This window comes from Cololabis saira, chromosome 9, assembly GCF_033807715.1.
Source record: "Cololabis saira isolate AMF1-May2022 chromosome 9, fColSai1.1, whole genome shotgun sequence".
NCBI lineage: Eukaryota > Metazoa > Chordata > Actinopteri > Beloniformes > Belonidae > Cololabis > Cololabis saira.
In genome coordinates, this window is record NC_084595.1 from 46,009,166 (window position 1) to 46,031,413 (window position 22,248).

At 41.4% G+C, this 22,248-nt stretch overlaps 1 protein-coding gene across 5 annotated transcripts in view; it reads left to right on the forward strand.

Moving 5' to 3' along the window:
• araf (A-Raf proto-oncogene, serine/threonine kinase) overlaps nucleotides 1-22,248 on the forward strand; it is a 30,156-nt gene that overhangs the window by 2,479 nt on the left and 5,429 nt on the right. For 2 of the 5 annotated variants that reach the window (XM_061729672.1, XM_061729673.1), the window contains exons 2-15: nucleotides 542-760; nucleotides 7,981-8,084; nucleotides 8,285-8,387; nucleotides 8,469-8,623; nucleotides 11,124-11,222; nucleotides 11,312-11,456; nucleotides 12,287-12,341; nucleotides 12,424-12,554; nucleotides 12,658-12,857; nucleotides 14,943-15,119; nucleotides 15,741-15,787; nucleotides 16,088-16,206; nucleotides 20,217-20,348; nucleotides 21,150-21,284. In XM_061729672.1, coding sequence (XP_061585656.1) covers nucleotides 650-760; nucleotides 7,981-8,084; nucleotides 8,285-8,387; nucleotides 8,469-8,623; nucleotides 11,124-11,222; nucleotides 11,312-11,456; nucleotides 12,287-12,341; nucleotides 12,424-12,554; nucleotides 12,658-12,857; nucleotides 14,943-15,119; nucleotides 15,741-15,787; nucleotides 16,088-16,206; nucleotides 20,217-20,348; nucleotides 21,150-21,284 — 1,713 coding nt within the window. In that variant the 5' untranslated portion in view covers nucleotides 542-649. The remainder of the gene's footprint in view (nucleotides 1-541; nucleotides 761-7,980; nucleotides 8,085-8,284; nucleotides 8,388-8,468; nucleotides 8,624-11,123; nucleotides 11,223-11,311; nucleotides 11,457-12,286; nucleotides 12,342-12,423; nucleotides 12,555-12,657; nucleotides 12,858-14,942; nucleotides 15,120-15,740; nucleotides 15,788-16,087; nucleotides 16,207-20,216; nucleotides 20,349-21,149; nucleotides 21,285-22,248) is intronic. The other 3 variants (XM_061729674.1, XM_061729675.1, XM_061729676.1) reach the window with 3 other exon arrangements.

The window sequence follows — 22,248 nt, forward strand, 5'->3', positions numbered from 1 at the left end:
ATTTTATCATATTTTTAACAATATGTAGAAGTTGCCGTTGGGAAATGAATTAAGAACCATAATACAGTTCAGAAACAGTTGATAGTGTTAATTCGGCGTGATTCTATTCACCACACAAACTCACTTATTGATGTCATTAAGTCTAATGGGTTCCGTTTTGAGTTTGTTTCCAAACCTGAACTTTTCATAGCATACATAAATACATTATGTATGCTATGAAAAGAATAAAGGTGTTTTGCTGTCAAATTCTTCTTTCCTCATGGCTTTATTATTATTCACATTGGTTTTTTATTGAGAGACTTTTGAGACTTTATTGAGTTTGAAACTGTGGTAAAGGTAGATGGTCAAGACCTGCAAAGCTTTTACGTGATTGTGCTGCCTTGCTGTGATCTACCTGAAGCTTTGGTTTAGTTTTTGATTATTATAATGTAATGTTGTCACATGGGAAAGGCTTTGCATAAATACGCCCTCAACTCCCCCTTGCAGTAATTGTACAAGTGGTGTCCTGTGCCTGAACCGAGACATGTCTTGGACTTTGCAGGACCTAATTAAAGGGCTTCTCCAGGCGCCGCCGTATATGAAGCTCTCCTGAGGTTCCAGTGCTGAAGTGCCGTGACGTCCCCCTCCCTCCCAGCTCCTCTTGGACATCATGTCCTCAACCTCGTCTTCGTACTCCTCCTCAGGGGAGACCAGCCCTGAAGATGTCCCCCGAGGTGGGGGTACCATCCGTGTCTACCTCCCCAACAAACAGAGGACCGTGGTGAGATCATTGGCTCCGTACTCATTCTGGTTTTATAATGGCTTTATTTTGAGAAACACATTTTTGTATTCAACATATTTAAAGTACTGTATTTTACGAACTATAAGGCGCACCTAAAAGCCTTTAATTTTGTCAAAAACCGGCAGTGCGCCTTATAATGCGGTGCACCTTATATATGATCATTAGAGTAATTTCAGGGGGATTGTAGCTACTATAGTTGGTGTCGCCGAAGTAATGGCACTAAAAACGTCAGGAATCGTCACAGACAGCAGCGACGCTGACTCGCATAATGGCGACGTTGACGAGACGGAGCAAAGCATGTTTTTATTTTGTTAATAAAGTTTGACATACAGTACTTCTTGTTTTTTTTTTTTTTTGCATTTGCTGTAGGATTTTGTAGCATTTCCTGTAGCGCAGCTCCATCAGGTAGATGCGTAACTCAACCTCAGCCACTATAGTACGGTATTTTACCGGATATTTGGTTCGCCTTATAATGCGGTGCACCTTATATATATATATATATATGGAAAAAGTTTAAAATGCGTCATGCATTGAAGGTGCGCCTTATAATGTGGTGCGCCTTATAGTTCGGAAACTACGGTATAGATATACTGCAAATAGGTTCAATTCAATTTTATTTATATAGCGTCTAATACAACAGATGTTGTCTCTAGACGCTTTCCAGAGATCCAGAACATGAACATAAACATAAACATAATAATATAATAAATAGGTGTATTGGACAACATTCTTCTGTGGAGAAAAAGAGATTTGAGCACCATTTGTAGTTAATCACAGGATCTCTGGCATCTTTTACAACATGTGAGTTCCCAGATGGTGCCAACCACCATCCTCCCATTTTACTTGTGTTTTGTATCAGTCATCAGCATCGCGTTTTGATAACAGAACATGGTGGTCAGGGTGTCTTTTCACCTCGTCATTGTGCTGAGTCGTGACATTTCTGATCATGAACCACAGTGTGGAGAACAGCGTCACAGACACCGTACCTGTGACTGCTCAAACAGCTTTCCTAACTTTTATTTCTCAAGCAACTTTGGGATTTGAATGGTTATGTTTTTACTCATAGGTGGACTTTAGTTTTTAAAGAGTCAGTGTCAATGAGCTGCCCTGGTCAATGTCTGTCTTTTAAAAAGCTTTGCAATCAGAAATGATTTCAGATATTTGTCCTCCAGGTCAAGTTTGAAAAAGCTGTTGCAAAGAACTCAAGTAATCTTCCTTAGAAATAACAAACTGCAACAGGAAAGACAAACCAAAAGATTCAAAATATCAATAAGTGCAGTTGAGAAGGTGCTCACTCAATAGTACCTCATCTGAGCCTTCCCCTAAAAGGTTGCTCACATTCCCCAGAGTTCCTTTCCCCGCAGAAGATAAGTTAACCTGTGTCTAGTCTGAGTGAAGCACTCTTAGTGGTTCCACTTGAGGACTTGTGTCCAACAAAAATCTCTGCACAATCTATTTACTCCAGGTAGGAGACTTCATAGAAAGACTTCCTTTTAAACCACACCAAACCCCCCCCCCAAAAAACAAGAAGTTGAAGTAGACTAATGCCCCGTTTCTACGTAGCAAAAACGGTGATGTTTTCATGCATTTTGGTCGTTCGTTTACACAAAAACGAAGCTCAAAGTCACCAAAAACGACCATTCCTGAAAACTCCGGCCAAAGTGGAGATTTGCAAAAACTTCACGCTTGTAAACAGAGGGAAACGGACATTTAGGCTTCAGAACGTCACATTATGAGACAGAAACGTCACCAGCGTCATGTGTGAGACCTGTGTTTACAATTTGTTTGACAACGTGTCATTTTTTGACGTTTTTTTCCAGGATTCTGATTGGCTAGCATGACTTTATGCTTCTCGTTACACTGCCCCCTGTAGGTTTGGCTGCTCATAGCACCTTAACGGCGTATTCATGCGGGTTCGTGTAAATGATGGTATTTTTACAAACGTAGAGGGGGAAATATCAATAGTTTTTGTAAATACTATGTGTGAACGTGGCCTAAGACACATCTGTATTAGACTGGGGATGAGTGGACCACAGGCTTATGTATAAATTAGTTCAATATCTTTGGTTTGGACTATTGTGTACAACCCCGTTTCCAAAAAAGTTGGAACGCAGTGTAAAATGTAAATAAACTGCAGGGACATTTTCAAATGTAATAAACCCATATTTTATTCTCAATGGCACATAAACAACATATCAGGTGTTGAAAACGAGACATTTTGCCATTTGATAGAAAATATTCTCTCATTTTGAATTTGATGGCAGCTGCACATTTCAAAGTTGGAACAGGCTGATGTGTACCATCCCCTCTTTAACCACTGCCTGTAGATATCTGGGGAGTGAGGAGGCTGATGCTGGAGTTTTGAGAGAGGAATGTTGTCCCATTCTTGTCTGATATAGCAGTCTGGCTGCTTAACAGTCTTGGGCTTTCCTTGTTGACATTTTTTGTTTCATGATGTGCTCAGGACCCAGACTTAACCAAGCCATGCTGTTATTTTGGATGCAGTTTGTGGTTTAGCATTGTCTTGCTGAAAAAATGCGATGCCTTCCCTAAAATAAATGTCTGGACGCCGAGGACGGGGACATATGTTGCTCTAAAACCTCAATGTACTTTTCAGCGTTGATGGAGCCCTTTTAGGGGTATAAGCTGCCCACACCATGGGCACTACTGCAGCCCCATTCCTTCAGACATGCAGGCTTTTAAACTAAGGTCTAATGATGAGCTGAACTGTCTCTTCTTCAGTTTGCAGTAGTGATGCACCGATTGTTCGGTAACCGAAATTGTTCGGCCGAAAATGGCAAAAAAAACACTTTCGGTGTTCGGTGGAATAAGTGGGGGAAAAAACCGAACAATTAATAACGGCGTTGTAAAATAAGGAAATAGACTGGCCGCTCCGTCCCGTAACGTTGCGCACTACATAAATCGTTGGCCAACCAAAAACTAACCCCATAAGAATTTTACCTAATAGACTGGCCGCTCCCGTTATAAATCGTTGGCCAACCAAAAACTAACCCCATAAGAATTTTACCTAACATTCACCAGGAGGTGGAACCAAAACAACATAATGCTGGGAAATTAAAACATTTTCATTTTTTTATGTTCAATAAATATTTTCTACCTTGTAATTTTGTAAAAGATTTTTTTCTTTGAAAAGCATGCCTAAATCAATATGTATTTGATTTATGCAATGGTGAAAAAATTGGCAAAATAAATGAAAAACTGCTGAAGAACCTTGTTCGGTATTCGGCCAAGTGTTTATTATTATTTTTTTGGTTTCGGTTTCGGCCACAAATTTTCATTTCGGTGCATCACTAGTTTGCAGGGCATGGCATCCACAGTTTCCAAGTAGAATTTCTAATTTTGAACTCAGAACAAATTTCCATTTTGCATCTATAAGTCTGAGAGCGTCTGTCTCACTGAAATGCTCCTATTTATATCCACTCATGTTACTGACCTGTTGCCACTAATCTAATTAGCTGTCAAATGCTCCTCTAGTTTGATTTGTGCAAATCACTTTTTCAGCCTTTTGTTGCCCATGTTCCAACTTATTTTGAGGTGAGATAATGCCATCAAATTAAAAATGAGGAAATACTTTTCATGAAATGGCGTAATGTATGTTTCACCATCTCATATGGTATATTCAATTGTGAATAAACTATATTTTATTTATTTTATTTTTTCAAGATTTGGAAATCATTGCATAAGGGCTCTATATACATTTTTCACAGCTTTCCAACTGTTTTGGAATTGCGGTTTCTAAAAAGATCATGATTGGGGGCACGGTGGCGCAGCTGGTAGTGCAGCCATCTCACAGCAAGAAGGTCGGTAGGAGCACTGGGTGATATAATAGGGATAAAAATATATAAAAAAAAAAAGATCATGATTCTTGCGTGTTCCTTCGTCATACTGTAAAGCCAGGGTATCAGGAGGGTATTAAAAGGTGATACATCAAAATTGCCAGCTTTAAGGCCATTAAAAATGTTAGTTGGTTTTAGAGATATTTAATTTTATTTTCAAACTATGAGGTGTCCTATTTTGATTGAAAGATGTGCGTTTGACCTCTCTTTGCGCTCTCAGCACAGCTGGGTAGTCAGCTGGCTGGCTTATGTGTTTTTTACATGTTCAGTGTCCAGGCAGCCATCATTGTCATGGGCAAATGCGAGTTTTCTGACTGCTGGGTAGAAGACCCAGCATTTAAGGACTGGCTCAGGCCTGTAGTAGGCTATAACCCACATCAATATTAACTGGATGGGAGCAAATGCACCTCAGTCAAGCAAGTGCAAGTGGAATACGAGGTCGGCGAGAGCAGTTATTTCTGCCACTCTCAACTCTGCAAACTAGTGTCACGGTACGCGTGCGAGCGAGAACTGTATACTTGACTTGCGTCTCAGTCTAGGCAAAGCTTAGTTTACTAGTATAGGGCATTTTATCTTAAAGTGCTTTACACAAAAACATTAAAGTGCAAAAGCAGAATTAAAAAAATAAATAAATGGAGACATAAGTTGGAAAAAAAGTGGTTCATTGTGGTAGATAACTGAAACTCAAATTTGATTTAAAGGAACTGAGAGTTTCAGCAGCCCTGATGCATTCTGGGAGTTTGTTCCACAGGTGAGGAGCATAAAAGCTGAATGCTTCCTCACCAGCTTTGGTTCCAACTGTGGGTACAGAAAAAGTAGGCCTAACCCTGATGGTACTGGTTGGTTCATAATGGACCAGGAAATCAGAGATTTTGAAATCAGCAGCGGGATGTTACGTCTGTTGTAACAGGCAGAAACCCAGTGTAAAGATGTAAGAACTGGAGTTACATGGTCTGCTCTCTTGGTCTTGGGGAGGATTGGGGCAGCAGCGTTCTCAACTACCTGCAGCTGTTTGATGGATTCTTTATAAATATAAATCTGAATAAAAACCTCATAAATAGATTGAATCAAAGCGCTCTCCAGCTCTGCGTCTGATATACACGTCTTTTTCTCCTCAGATCATGCCGAGCACAGAATCTTTTGACGCTCATTTCTGAGCATTGCAGGAGACGCATCTGCTGCAACGTGCAGGAAATGTGTTTGTGCGTCAAATCGCTGTGGAACAAGTCCTTAATCAATCTTTAAAAAATAATTCTTAATCTGTTGTTCCAGCGCCGCCATGGTAGCCATGGTTACCCGAACTGCCGCGTACCATGGATGTAGAACATTTCTGGGTCACGTAAACCCGAGCAATTAAATATTAAAATCAAATTCAGTCCTGTGGCCCGTTTTTTCTATTTCGTATTTTTGATCTGTGCCTAAAATTGAAATACGAAAAACCAGACGTTTTTCCGTTTTTTGTGTTATAATAAAAAAACAAAATAACCAGTCACTTTTTCATGTTTTGGTTTTTGATTGTAAATGGAAAGAACGAATGATACACGGATTGAATTAGATCTTGATAATCGATTTTGAATCTTAAGAATCGGAATCCAATCGATTCTTGACATTTGAATCGATCCCCAGCCCTATGTGGCAGATTTTTGAGGAAATTGCTTAGGGTCTTATGTGCCACATTGTAGCTGCTCCGTTATCAGCACAATCTACGATCCACTGGGAGTTTTCCAGAAGTGGAGGACTGTGCGAGCGCTGCATTCATAACTCAATCTGTGAGATAAAAGGTTCTGCTAAGATGAGCATCTCTTTATCCTCTTTGAAATGTCTTCAAAGACCCTTTGATTTGTTTAGGTGGCCTTCCTTCCCAAAACTGATGTAAAAGTCAGGGTCCACTCATGGTGGTTTTACTTTTTAAATCAATCATGGTTCCTATTAGGGCTGGGCGATATGGCCTTTTATTAATATCTCGATATTTTTAGGCCATGTCACGATACACGATATATATCTCGATATTTTGCCTTAGCCTTGAATTAACACTTTGATGCTACAATCACACCAGTATGATGATTCTATATGTCTACATTAAAACATTCTTGTTCATGCTGCATTAATATATGCTCATTTTAAACTTTCATGCAAAAAGGGGGAATAAGTCAAATTGACCAAAACTGTATTTATTAAACAGTTACTAAGCAGTGAGTGGCACAAACATAGAAAGTGTAATTTCAAAATAGAAAGTGCACATTGCATCTCTGACTCCCCGTCTGAAGAATATCTGTTAAGAACATGTTCTGGTCCTGGTTTTACCTGGTTTTACCTGGTTTTACCTGGTTTTACCAGGATGAGCTGCTCTGAGCAGCAGGGGCCCCTTTAAGCAGCTTTATATTAAATTGTAGGTGCAGGGACTGCAATGTTTCATCCTCTCCTCCTTTACTTTGCATCACTTTCATTTATTGTTAGAAATATGATGTCATATAGTCTTGTTTGACTTTGTTTTGATGATAGTGATTGATTTCATGTGGCCACATTTAAGCAACACTAGGTGACGTTTCTCAGTTCTGGAAGAGAAAAGTCTGAATTATGGTTCCGCGTAAAATCGACGCAGAACCTACGGCGTAAGGTGCGCGGCGATGCGAGCTTACGCTGTAGGCTCTGCGTTGGTGTAACGCGGTACCATAAATCAGCCTAAAGGCTCGGCTGCGTGTGTAGCGCTAAGCGGCTCCTCGGCTCGGAGAGAGCCGTGCGAGGAGAAAACATCCCCTCCCGTCTTTACTAAGCCGGTTAGCTTTGAAAAGAGTCCGCCGCGCGTAGCAACCGCGCAGATGAGCTCACGGCGCAAACAGTCCGAGTTTGGAAAAGTTAAGTTAAAGTTAAAGCGGGGAAGTGACCGGCGGCATGGATGTATTAAATAACGCGGCGTCCCGGACAGCAGCGCTGACACCAGCAGCTGGTCGGGGGCCAATGATAATACACACACGACAGCACGTGACTGACATGTGTGACAGGGTGCGCTTGTTTTATGTCTCAGAGAAGGAGAGACGAGACGAGAGAGCGAGAAAAGCCTGTAATTTAATGCCCGCGGTTAAAAGCAGAATGCGTGAAAATTTATATTCGAATATGCACGATAGAGTCATTTTGTACATCGCGCAGAGTAGAAGCCGAGATACATCGGCTATCCTCGATATATCGCCCAGCCCTAGTTCCTATGCCTTTCATGTGCCAGTTGGTGCAGCTTGATGCAGAAATAGACTTATCTGTACTGGATTCTGCAGGGCTTCAGGTATGACTTACCAGTGAATGTTGTTTGAACAATACACATAATGAACAATGTGTTTCTGTTGACAGGTGAATGTCCGGCAAGGACAGACGGTGTACGAGAGTCTAGACAAAGCACTCAAAGTGAGAGGCCTAACCCAAAGCTGCTGTGCTGTATTTCGCTTCCTAGAAGGGTAAGATCTCAGGCTGCTCTGAATATTTCCCATCAGCAACCACTGATAAGCGAGATGTCATGTTTCTCTTGGTTAACGTGTCACGTTTTATCACCAAATGCAAATAGGTGAATTCATACCACCACAAGTTTAAAGATGTCAGCCTTGTTTAATACCCCCACATTACGATTTTAAAACAAAAAGTTTCTGTGCTGTTTTAGTCACAAGGTGCTGACAGACTGGGAAACAAATGTCACTCCTCTGGTCGGAGAGGAGCTTTTAGTCGAGATCCTGGATGATATTCCTCTCACTATGCACAACTTTGTGAGTAACATTCCTACCTCAATGTTTCTAAATATTTACTTGCTTCACAAGTGTATTTTATGGTGTCTTTGTCTTTCACAGGTACGGAAAACTTTTTTCAAGTTGGCTTACTGTGATTTCTGCCACAAGTTTCTTTTTAATGGCTTCAGGTGTCAGACATGTGGCTATAAGTTTCACCAGCACTGCAGCAGCATGGTCCCCACTGTGTGTGTGGATATGGAAACAGTAAGCAAACGGTAGGTTGGACAAATTTGTCTATAAATGTATCATTAGGTGCTTGTAGTAGACTCTTGTCATACAACACAAATAAGAATGAGTTGTTTTTACCACATTCTGTCCAGAAGTTTGAAGCATCAAAACTACAAATATCTAAAACCAATCTTACAGATACTCAAAACCCTGTTAAATAGGACTGTAAACTGAAGTACATTTTTATGGGAGCTTTCTTTGTCCTTTTATGATTTGGTTTATGGTTGTTTTTCAGAGCAATGAGGTTTTAGGTGGATTATAAGGGCACATGACATGCGTCCCTTTTGAGTTTACAATCCTGGTTGGCATGAGAGCTTTTGATGATCCAACAATGGTGACTGAACGTTAAAAATCACTGGATGCAAGTCAGTTTACATCAGCTACCTTTACTCTCCTTACAGAGTTAACATGTTAATTTTCTTTAATAAAAACATGAGGTATTTTTGGGTTGGCCAAAGAAGATGCCACATCCCATTTACATATGTTAATTTAAGGCCATCACTTGCGGTAGTTTGTAGACGCATGTGGAGCAAGAAACCCTCTTTCATCAAACTCAAAGCCTCTCTGACAGCCCAAAACCTTTAGGGTAACTTAAAACTTAAAATATACAGTTGTGTGAAAAAGTGTTTGCCCCATTCCTGACTTTTTTTTTTTGCATCTTTTGAAATGCACTTAAATGTTTCAGATCATCAAACAAATTTAAATATTAGACAAAGATAACACAAAATGCAGTTTTAAATTAAGGTTTTTATTATTAAGGGGGGAAAAAATCCAAACCTACATGGCCCTGTGTGAAAAAGTGATTGCCCCCCCTGTTAAAACATAAATTAACTGGTTTATCATCTTTGGAAAGCTGAGTTCAGTTTCTCCACCACACCCAGGCCTGATACTGCCACACCTCTTCTCAATCAAGAAATCACTTAAATATTACCTGCCTGACAAAGTGAAGCAGACCAAAAGATCCTCAACAGCTAGACATCATGCTGCGATCTAAAGACATTCAGGAACTAATGACAAACAAAGTAATTGAGATCTATCAGTCTGGAAAAGCCATTTCTAAAGCTTTGGGACTCCAGTGAACCACAGTGAGAGCCTTTATCCACAAATGGAGAAAACATGGAAGAGTGGTGAACCTTCCCAGGAGGAACCGACCAAAATGACCCCAAGAGCAGCGACGGCTCATCCAAGGGTCAGTAAAGACCCAGAACAACATCCAGAGACCTGCAGGATCACCTGCCTCAGTTAAGGTCAGTAAAGACCCAGAACAACATCCAGAGACCTGCAGGATCACCTGCCTCAGTTAAGGTCAGTAAAGACCCAGAACAACATCCAGAGACCTGCAGGATCACCTGCCTCAGTTAAGGTCAGTAAAGACCCAGAACAACATCCAGAGACCTGCAGGATCACCTGCCTCAGTTAAGGTCAGTAAGACCCAGAACAACATCCAGAGACCTGCAGGCCTCACTCGCCTCAGTTAAGGTCAGTGTTCATGACTCCACCTTAAGAAAGAGACGGAGCAGAAATGGCTGCATGACAGAGTTCCAAGACCAAAACCACTGCTGAGCAAAAAGAACATAAAGCTCGTCTCAGTTTTGCCAGAAAACATCTTGATGATCCCCAAGACTTACTCTGTGGACTGTTGAGATAAAAGTTGAACTTTTTGGAAGGTGCATGTCCCATTACATCTGGTGCAACAAACATGGAAAAATATAAGAAATCAGGAAGGGGGCAAACACTTTTCACACACCTGTAGGCCTCCATGCCATTTTTTGATTTTTGTCAGTTGTCAAAACGTGACAAACACAAAGTGTGTACGTGTGTGTGTACCGATCGTAGCTTTTCGACCGATCGATCCGGTCGCCTGGTCACAACGAAGTCTGATGGATCTGATAAGTCTGATCTACGGTAAAATACTGATGTAAACAACCACCACAAAATGAATAAATTTTATATCTTGTTTTTGTTTATTTATTTTATTTTGTGGTGGTTGTTTTAGATGCATCTTTTATCAGACTTGGTTGTGACCAGGCAGCTCATTTGAAGTGACCTGCATTCACCACCACACCCCCCCAGAGTGGACACATTTATGAACTAATTATAATAATAAGAAACCTGAGGAAACGTTTAACTGGTTATGTGTGGAGCGGTGGCTTCAACATCTGTGCAAAGACGTGTGTAGATCAGCACTGACCTGACCAGCTTTAAGCTTTGAACATTACACATTTAGTTAAAAACATCCCGCCAGTAAGGAATTGTGACATTAACCACATAACGGTGACATCAAAGGCAGATTAGCTGTGACCCCACAGTTCAGACTGATGATTGGACAATATCGGATATTAGTACTACATATGAATGTGACCCAGGTCTGGTGCGGCTCATTTTCTGTTTGAGTTTGAGATTCTGAATCATAAAAGGAAGGTTATTGTTTTTGTTTTTTATCTTTGCATTGATCAAGTGTCATATCCTCTTCTGTCTTTTGGCCAGGTATGATTCCATGTCCTGTGCAGATGAATGCCCACAAATAATGTTGTCAGAAAATTCCCCATCGCAGAGCAACCTAGCCTTAACCCCAGAACCTGCTGGGTGAGTTGTCTGTTAAAACTAATCACATTTGGGCAGCGTGGGACTGTTCTCCATATTGAAATTGTGCCTGTTTTACTTTTATCCACCAGAATGGACCACCTGTCCCCTCCCTCGACCTTTCACTTCCCCATAGCAGATGGAGACGGCCAGTCTCTCCAAAGGCATCGCTCCACGTCCACTCCCAACGTCCACATGGTCAGCACCGTGGACGCGGCCGGCATCAGCATCATTGAGGTCAGCATTGATGCCTGGTGGCGTTATCTTTTGCCGCTTTTCCACTAGTACCTACTCAGCCCGACTCCACTCGCCTCGCCCTCGTTTCTTTTCAACACCCAGATCAGAAGTAGGACGTTGGAGTGAAGCTGCTGTGACGTATTTGATTGTGTATCTAAACAAAGAAGACAACAACACTAAAGATGTAGAACCTGGAGGAGATGATAGATGTGCTGCTGGATCTGTGGCTTGTGTTTGATATCAAGTTAAAAATGAGAGTGAGAGAAGCTTCAAGTGGCGACGCTTATTCATTTTTTTTTTGTTAGTTTGTCTCTGTGCTGCTGAAAAGTCAGCTGGAGCCGTGAGCAGCTATGAAGAGACAGAGCTCCTGGTAGATCTGGTCGTTCCTTATCGCCGTCTAGATCGCTTTTTAATTTTCTCCTCAGCACCAGGTTTATGAACATCTGACCCTCAGAGTTGGATCATGAAACAGACTTCTGCTGCCGTTGCTGGTTGAATAAAATGAACAATAATCCGTCCGAGTCTCTTTCTCTGATTTCCTCCTCCTGACTCAGACGTCTGACTCCAACCCCCTGACCAATCGGTGGCCTGTAGTGTGATGATGTCAGATACAGCCCACTCAGCAGCTTAGAACCTCGACGGAGTAGATACAGAAAAGTATCTACTCGGCACGTTAGACCCCTGGTGGAAAAGAACCGAGTCGGGCTGAGTAGGTACTAGTGGAAAAGTGCCTTTTTTTTTTCTTTTTTTTTTTGGTAGGTTGTTGTGCCAATCTTTTATTTTCTGTGAATTGTAAAACGATAATCTTGTGTTGCTTCTCCTCTGTTTAGGAGACGCTGAAGTACAACACAATAGGTACTGCCTCGTCTTCTTTTTTCAGAATTGGTGAGCATATTTGATTTATTTATTTCATAAATGTTTCCTGTTTGCATATTTGACGTGTCTGGTTTTGCTGCTCCACTCCCAGCAGGTCCTGAGCCCTCACCGAAACCCTCCACTAGTCCACCATCTTATCTCAGCTCTCCTGGAAAGAGACCACTTAAGTCTCCCTCCGAACACAAGGACCGCAAACCCTCCTCATCTGATGACAAAAAGAAGGTAGGTAATCTTAAATCTTCTCACGTGAAATAACTTGTCTCTATAGAAGTGTACAGGGTTAACAGTGGGGGAACACGGAGGTTTAAACAATGTTGTGTTGCAGACCCGAGGCATCAGAGATTCCAGTTACTACTGGGAGGTCCACCATAAAGAAGTAAACTTCCAGAAGAGGATAGGTACTGGCTCCTTTGGAACGGTCTACAAGGGAAAGTGGCACGGTGATGTGGCTGTAAAGATCCTTAAAGTTAAAGAACCAACACCTGAGCAGTTACAGGCCTTCAAAAACGAAATGCAGGTCTTGCGGTGAGTCTGTCTTTTTGATTAAGTAGTAGTTTTTATATTTATGTATTAATATTTGGTACAGTTACCCCAAGAACCAGTGGTCCATGGACATTAATATTTGGTACAGTTACCAAGAACCAGTGGTCCATGGACATTAATATTTGGTACAGTTACCAAGAACCAGTGGTCCATGGACATTAATATTAGGGATGTTAATAATTAATCGATTTTCGATTAATTGCCGTTATGAAATTACCCGATTAAAATTAACGATTACAATTAATCTTTTTTTTTTTTTTTTTTTTTATCCCGGTTTTGTCCCCATTTTATCACCCAGTGCTCCTACCTAACAGTCCTGTGCATTGCCATCCTCTACCAACCCTGGGAGGGCCCTGCACTGAGCTCAGGTCTCCTCCTTAACCTGAGGAGTGAGCAGCCGCATCTTTTCACCAGACAGGGTGGGGCTTCTCCGGCCGGACGTAGCGCGTGGAAGGATCACGTTATTCTGGCCGGATCCTCCCTACCCCATCTGGCGCCCCGGTTGGCCGGAGGGGGCATGTATAGCCCAGGACTGTGTGCATGTTTTTTTGAGGGTAGCTCCCATTAGCTACCCAGGGGAACACGGGGAGAACATGCAAACTCCACACAGAAAGATCCTTTCCAACCCCACCCAGGGTGTGGGTGCTGAAGTCATGGGGGAACTAACACGCACTTCAGCGCCCACAGCGTCCCCGGCGGGAATCAAACCCAGGACCTTCTTGGCTCTGCGTTGTTGTAACGCAGAACCATAAATCAGCCTTCACCCGGTACATACATAGGTTTCTCTAAACATCTGTCCCCGCTACAGTTTTAACTAAAAGAAAATGTGCTCCAATACAGCAGGTCTCATCATTTTATTTTGAACACTGCCAAAACTCTAACTTAAAACGTAACTAGAACTTAAAATTAGCTTGACACAAATGACACTATTATGGCTGCTGCTACTACTAATAGCCTTGAAGTGCACTTTATATTATATTCCTTGTGGTACAAAAATGTCTTTTTGTTACTTTTGTATCAAATAAATATTTGATTAAGGAATACATTAAAATGTCCTTTGTATTTTATATAAGCAAAAAAAATTATGTTTGTATCTCAGATGGGGGAAAAACGCCGCTTATCAACTAATCGTTGATCGATCGATAAGGTTATCAACTATCAATTAATGAAATAATCGATAATTTGCATCCCTAATTAATATTTGGTACAGTTACCAAGAACCAGTGGTCCATGAACATTAATATTTGGCCACCAATCCAGTTTCCTGATATTTATATGTAGGCAGGATTTGTTCTAGAAATTTAAGTGATGAGGACACTGAACTTGATGATTTGACCGTTTAACGTTAGCTACCCAAAAATCCAACATTACCTGATACAAAATGGGAACCACAAATCCACGTTTTGGTGTCTGGAATCCAGTTGTTTCTGTGAATTGCAGCGATCCATTTGTCTCTCTTAAGCTTATTTTTCGGCAGTCTGTAAAACAATAACTCCAATTTCTTGCTAAATCTACAGTCGATGGCACACCATCTTTTTCCCATTTCAGATGTTTTCGAGTCGCTCAAACTGAAAGATTACACTGCCGCTCAGTCTTTCTGCCGCTCAGTCTTTCTGCCGCTCAGTCTTTCTGCCGCTCAGTCTTTCTGCCGCTCAGTCTTTCTGCCGCTCAGTCTTTCTGCCGCTCAGTGGGCGTAACCCGCTGTGAAGTTGCGTCTGTGACGTCATGCTCATTCCCTCTATTGTTTACTCACATGAGTCAGAGGTGACTTATGGTGTTTTATTTTGAAAATCCACCAGATTCTTTATACCATTCTCATGACTTCCTGGCAGCTTGATCTCCTGTGTGTAGTTTGACTCGGATAACGAGCAATCACGCTTGGGAATAGACTTGAAGTGTATTTTCAGCAGCGCAGCGTGGACGGCTGCTTCTGTGATTCATGGTAGCTGCTCACATCCTTTGCTAACACGGCTTCAAGGATACACCAGCTATAACTTCACCCAATTGTTTTTGGTAATGAAATGATAGAATTTTTTTAATGTTTTCCCCACTTCTGTCTCTCTGCAGCAAAACCCGCCATGTCAACATCCTGCTGTTCATGGGCTTCATGACTGTTCCCGAGTTCGCCATCATTACGCAGTGGTGTGAAGGGAACAGCCTGTACCGCCATCTGCATGTCACCGAAACCAAGTTTGACACGATGCGGCGCATTGACGTGGCCCGCCAGACGGCACAGGGCATGGAGTAAGACCTGCTGCACAATCTCACTCTGATATCAACATGCAGTGGAGTTTTGATCAATCCAGTTCTTTACGAACCTGTCCACCTGTCAGAATGGACTTAAAATAAGCATGTTCCAACTTTAGAATAAAGGCTGAAACTTTATTATAAGATATTTTTTAGAGTTTTGAGATTATTTTAGAAACATTTTTTTTAAAGGAGCTTGAGGCTCCTTTTAAGAAATTAGACTCTCTAGCGCCACCCTTCACCACGACGGCCGTTGGGGGTACTGCAGCCAACAGTGAAGCTGGCACGGGAGAACGGGGAGAACGTGCATGCAGCGTCATGTGACGTCACATCCGCAGCCCAGCGCGGGAAATTCGGGCCCCGAATTGCAGCACATTTTGCAGCACACAGCCTGTTCAAGGCAAAGGAGAGATACACTAGAGGGCTCATTATTTTGGGTTTGGAACGCTTCATCCTACATTATTACTAGAAAACTTAAAACGTATACGAATCTTTTTCATAAATCCTGCCTCAATCCGGCCTCAAGCTCCGTTTAATGTTTTGCAGGCTTTGATAAATGCAGTCAATACATGTCAGAGTTTGGTTTCTAAGTTGATTTATTCTGTCCCTCTCTTACAGTTATCTTCATGCCAAGAATATAATTCATCGAGATCTAAAATCAAACAGTATCCTTTCCCTTGCCGGTCTGTATGCTAGTAACTGCTAATGCCAAATCGGTGTAGGTTTCTGAGCTCGGACAGATGTAGCTATAGCCAGTCCAGCTCCAACTTTAAAGCACCAGGTATGAAGAACAGTGAAAGTCTTTTTGATCAAGCTACAAACAGTTGAATGTGGATTGAACCGGTCCATTCTGGTTTAGTCTTTGTTGGTTTTCTCTTTGACTTTTCCTGCATAGTTTTTGTGGTCACTGTTATAATGAACGTGTACATCGGATGTCTGTAACATTTTCTTAGCTAGGCTGCCAGATATTTTTCTCCACGAGGGCTGGACTGTCAAGATCGGTGACTTTGGTTTGGCCACAGTGAAATCTCGATGGACTGGCTCTCAGCAGGTCGAACAACCAAGTGGATCCATTCTCTGGATGGTAAGCGTGAAACTGTTTGGAAATACGTCAATCAGACCACAACTGAAAGTGTCATCTTTTTGTCTGAATAGAGTGTATGCTTTGACGTCACTTCCCCACTGGACCAGCCCCCTTACTGCACTGAGTGGCAAAAACAGCTGCAACTAGTGGAGAAGACGGGATATCAGCTGATTATGGGCTTAAATTAAAGGCAGTTGGACTTGACAGTGACCCGTACAGTTACCAAGAACCAGTGGTCCATGGACATTAATATTTGGTACAGTTACCAAGAACCAGTGGTCCATGGACATTAATATTTGGCCACCAATCAGTTTCCTGATATTTATATGTACTTGATTTCTACGCTGGGGAAATACACGAAGCAAAGCTTGAAGGCTTACAAAAGTCTTGACGCTTGCTCCGACTTCAAGGCAGGATTTGTTGTAGAAATTAAAGTGATGAGGACACCGAACTTTATGATTTGACTGTTTAACGTTAGCTACCCAAAAATCCAACATTACCTGATACAAAATGGGAACCACAAATCCACGTTTCGGTGCCTGGAATCCAGTTGTTTCTGTGAATTGCAGCGATCCAATTGTCTCTTATTTTTCATCAGTCTGTAAAACGATAACTCCGATTTCTTGTTAAATCTATGAGTACAGTCAATCACACAACAGCTCTTTCCCATTTTATATGTTTTCCAGTTGCTCAAACTGAAAGTTTACGCTGACACTCGGCCTTTTCCGACACTCGGCCTTTTCCGACACTCGGCCTTTTCCGACACTCGGCCTTTTCCGACACTCGGCCTTTTCCGACACGCGGCCTTTTCCGACACGCGGCCTTTTCCGACACGCGGCCTTTTCCGACACGCGGCCTTTTCCGACACGCGGCCTTTTCCGACACGCAGTCTTTCTGCAACTCAGTGGGCGTAACCCGCTGTGAAGTTGCATCTGTGTCGTCATGTGCATTCCCTCTATAAGCATCCTGGGGCCTCTTGTGGACGTCACTTTCCAATCTCACGCTTGGATGTTCAAGTATTAACTTTGCGTGGGTTTGTGTAGATTCTCAGTTGACAGCAGCCAACTGTAAAGTAGTGAAATTTGCTTTTAGACTCAAATAGTTTCCTCCAGGTTCTGCCTAAGTGAAAAGAGATTTGGAAAAAAAAATAAAATAAATAAATAAAATTCTTCACCTATTAGCAGACTCACGATTCACCCGAACAACGAAAGAAAAACCACACATAACCTAATTACCCTTAAAGTGATTACTCCAACCTAAATCCAGAGTAAATGAAAGGGTTTTCCGTCATGTGAAGACGTCTGGACATCCATCACAAGAATGAAATGAACACTAAATCTCATTGAGAAGAAAACGGATGATCATATTAAGAACAGGTCACATGAGATTAACTATAAAAATACACTGTTAGACAATTATGTTTCCTGCAAATTACAGTGTGAAGTCGTGTGTAATTGCACAACTGTGGAAGTGTTGGTCCAACTAGGAGACATTGAAGAGTTTGGAGGGAGCGTGTCTCCAGGGACCAGGCCGACCTGCTGGTCCAGGGTCATTGGTCATTACTGGATCCAGCTGAAAGAGGAGACCAGGACGCTGCTCCTGGATCTCTCTCTGCAGGACTGGACCCAGCCCCGCTCTGGTTCCCAGCGTTCTGAACCGTTCAGCCTGAGCTGCTGTGAACGTGGCCCCAGGTCTCCTCTGGAAACTCACCATTTTACAAGGCTGGATCTTGTAATCCCTGGTTTTTGGTGGGGATTACGTTCCAAAAAGAACCAGTGATAGATGAAATCCGCGAAGTAGAAACCTTTTATTTTGGCTGCGTCCGAAATTCCATATTTACATCCTAACGAGTAGCAAAAACAGTATGTGAGATTTTTTAGTGCGTCAGAAACATGAGTACGTACACAATAGTATGTACTATCCATACTCAGAAATGTATTAGTATGGATTGATGGACACTAGCTAAGCAGAAACTTCCCACAATGCAATGCAGCGGTGTTTGGTTGCTAAGTGCTGCACAGATACGTATATGTCATAAGTATAATAATAATAATATTATATAATATGATATAATGTCATCTTGTTTGGGCCAGGATGAACGGAGCGGTGCTGCTACTGCTGCCGTTACCATGGTAACAGCAGCGGTGCTGCTACTGCTGCTGTGACAGGAGTCGTTACCATGGTAACAACTCCCCCTCCCAACGGCAGGAAGTGCCGTGTTGCTCTGAGTAGTACGCCTGAATTAATGCGTGCTACTGATATTTACTCAAAAGTTTGCCGAACTTAAGTATACTTTTCGAGTATATATTGTTTAGTATGGCATTTTGGACGCACCGTTTGTTTACAATTATTATACAAAGCTTCAAATTGTGGAGATCAGCCCCGCCCCACCGCGAACGGAGTAACTGGATTTGAACGGGAGAAAATGAAAAATTATTCTGAAAAAAAATACAATAAGTAAAGACGGGCAAATTCAATTTTATTTATATAGCGTCTAATACAACAGATGTTGTCTCTAGACGCTTTCCAGAGATCCAGAACATGAACATAAACATAAACCCCCGAGCAATTATTATATAAACAATGGCAGGTAAAAACTCCCCTAGTGGGAGAAAAACCTTAAGCCAAACAGTGGCAAGAAAAACTCCCCTTTAGGAGGGAAGAAACCTTGAGCAGGACCAGGCTCATAAGGGGGGACCCTCCTGCCGAAGGCCAGACTGGGGGAGTCAGGGATGTCAACAGCACGCAGCAGGCAGGTGGAAGCAGCAGCGGAATGACCAGACTCAGATGAATTTTTTTGTCCCATCAGATCTATTTAGTGACGTGAAGACTTAAGAGTAGTGTGATCAAGACTCGGCTGCTCTGACGCCTGCGCCAGGAACTTCTTTGCATTGCAAACAAGACGCTATTGTTGATGCTAAATCCCCAGCGCGTGTATTTAGTTTTCATTCACTCAAAACTGTACGATGTAAGAATTTTTTTTTTTTTTTGTTAAAGAAATAAAGTCAGCCATACAGGATTTACATCATCGCAGTATCAATATTGCATTGTTTTTCATTAAAAAAAAATAAATAAATAAATCAACCAATGAATAAGAGTAATGACTAATACCAAGTTAATAAAGAAATCAAAAAGAAGATGCATCTGTAAGGGGACAGCAAAAAAGGAACCTTCACATCCGTCTCTCGAACAGTCAGAGGAGTCACCTTAAAATAGTAAATACCCCCCTCCAGAAAAAATAAATAAAGTAAAATAAATGTTTCTTTGGTACACCATCAGCACCAGTTATCGGTCAACAACAATAGCTACAGAGTCAATATATACATTTACCTCATGTAAACTGTTTGGCCTTCATATATATTTGTGAACAAAACCCTTGGTTGATAATTGTACTGGCAATAATAAAACAAAATATAATTGTAAAACAGTAGAATATTGCTAGTATGACTCTTATTAGAAAGAAACGATGGAAGAATTTTTAAGTTATATAAACAGAAAATAAATTGAATTCAAAAACTCGCTAATGACATGGGCGATAAATTTGCCCCTCAGTTTTTTGAGACCTCCCACACCCCCCTCCACCTGAATTAATTGGAGGCGTGGTGGGTTTTCTATACCATCTAGAGGGGCGGCAGACCAGGGACGTGTTTTTAAAGAGAATTGACAGGTTTTCAGTCTGGAGGCGAGCAGACGATCCACCCACACAGCATACAATGTGCAATTCACTGTTAGGTCCGGAGACTTGTCATAACCAGCAGGGCCCCATTAGGGGGTTCAGTGTAAGCACGAGCATGCAGATCATATTACCTCAATGCAAACGTGACGGCTGCCAGTCAAATGTTAAATGACTTCTCCTTCGTGTGTTGGCTCATTTTTTCTGTGCTGTTGAAATCAGACCTCTGTCATATTTCATGCTTAGTTTTTGTTAAAGCCAAACGGCTAACTTGATGTAGCCTAACCAACAATGTTAACTCGAGCACCTGCTTTTGTCTTGGTTTGGTTTCCTCCAGGCTCCTGAAGTGATCCGGATGCAGGACAGCAACCCATACACGTTCCAGTCTGACGTGTACGGTTATGGGGTGGTGCTGTACGAGCTGATGTCAGGAACTCTGCCTTACTCCAATATCAACAACAGAGACCAGGTCTGACACCACTTTTACCTCCTGCTACAACACAAGTAATGCAGTGAATGAAGCAAACACAGTAGTAGTGCATGTATAGCAGTGGCATAGCAGATGTGGTGATATTAATCACTGTAGCACCCTATAATGTAATAATTACCTGAAAATGTAATAAAGCCAGAAAATGTAATAACATTTGCACTTAATTCAATTGAAAATGTAATAAAATCCAATAATGTAATAACTTCACCAATAATGTAATAACATATCCTGACTGATATTGTAATAACATTTTTACCGATGTAATTATTACATTATTGGGAATTTATTACATTTTCAGGTGGGTCTTTTTTTTCCCCAAAACGGATAATGTAATACTTTACAAATAATGTAATATATATGTTCATTTTCAGTCCAGAGTTCTACATTTTGTGTTTTAAGTATCTAAGAATGTTTTATACGCTGGATTTGAAACACCAGAATGAATATTGGGTTAAATAGCAGACTTTGAATACCATGTAATAAATTCCCAATAACGTAATAAGGTATTACATTATAGGTAAAAATGTTATTACAATATCCGTCAGGATATTTTATTACATTATTGGGTTTTATTACATTTTTGATTGAGTTACGTGCAAATTTTATTACATTTTCAGGAAATTATTACATTATAGGAAATTATTACATTATAGGGTGCTACAATCACTTTAGTTGATCTGACACCTGCAGGGTAAATGGTAAATTGTGCATCTTTTAGATTGTTGCACTTGCACTCTTTTATTTTGTTTACAGTCTTTCTTTTTCTCTTTTGTTGCCCAGATAATCTTCATGGTTGGACGTGGTTACTTGTCCCCAGATCTCAGTAAACTGTACAGTACCTCGCCCAAGTCCATGAAAAGACTCATTATTGACTGCCTGAAGTTCAAACGGGAAGAGAGGCCACTCTTTCCACAGGTAAAGGTGTAGAGCTGATCACTGTTCCTGGTAGAGCCCGGCTATAGCGGGACTGTTTTCTTCTGACCATTACCACCCGCAACCTGTGTGTTACACTCCCGCAGTGTTTATATCCGCTCCCGCAAAACTGAGAGTTTATGCCCGTAATAATAGATATGCATTGACTATGTTTCCATGCAGTCAAAATTGGTGTTAAGGTCAATATTCCGGTTACTGAAACATTGGGAATAATGTGTTTCCATGCGTTATTCCTGTTTACATGGTAATTAATCATTCGGGATATCTGGATCAAACCAGCGACACACGGAGAACATCATGACGCAATTCCCGTCATTTCTGCTTCTTCTTCCTGTATCCAAATCCAAAACAACAACAATAACAGCAGCACGGAGGATAATCAACAGCTCAGTAGAAGTCGCCTTTTCCAGCGTCTTCCAGCGGAGCTTGATCTGGTCTGGCGTTCCTACAAATCCTGCTTCGCGCAACTTTTCACTCAACTTTTTGTAAATCTGGCTATCCCGGTACTTTCTACCGTCTACAAATGCAGAAATGTTCATATCCTTCATTACATTTATAAAGTGATTAGTCTCCTCCTGGTCTTGTGTTTCTCCGTGTTTATAAGAACTTCCTGGACTCAAAAGACCAGGATTCCTTACGAAAAGAACAGAAAACAAATCCCTGTTCCGTTTGATGGGGATATCCCGTTAGGTTATACATGACCAAATAATCTGGTTTTAAAAGGAGTAACCCAGGGGTCATTTTTGGGTTTTTAAAAAACAGAATATGAGCAAATTCCGGTTATTCAAAGGCGTCGTTGTGTTTACATGGCCGTGCAAAACCGGGATGTTGCTAATATTCAGGTTAGAAAAAGGTTGTTGATGCATGGAAACGTACTCATTGATGTTGTGTCTTCTCCCGTCCCGCAAGAGAAATGTCCTACACAAATCTATCTGATTTAATGTTA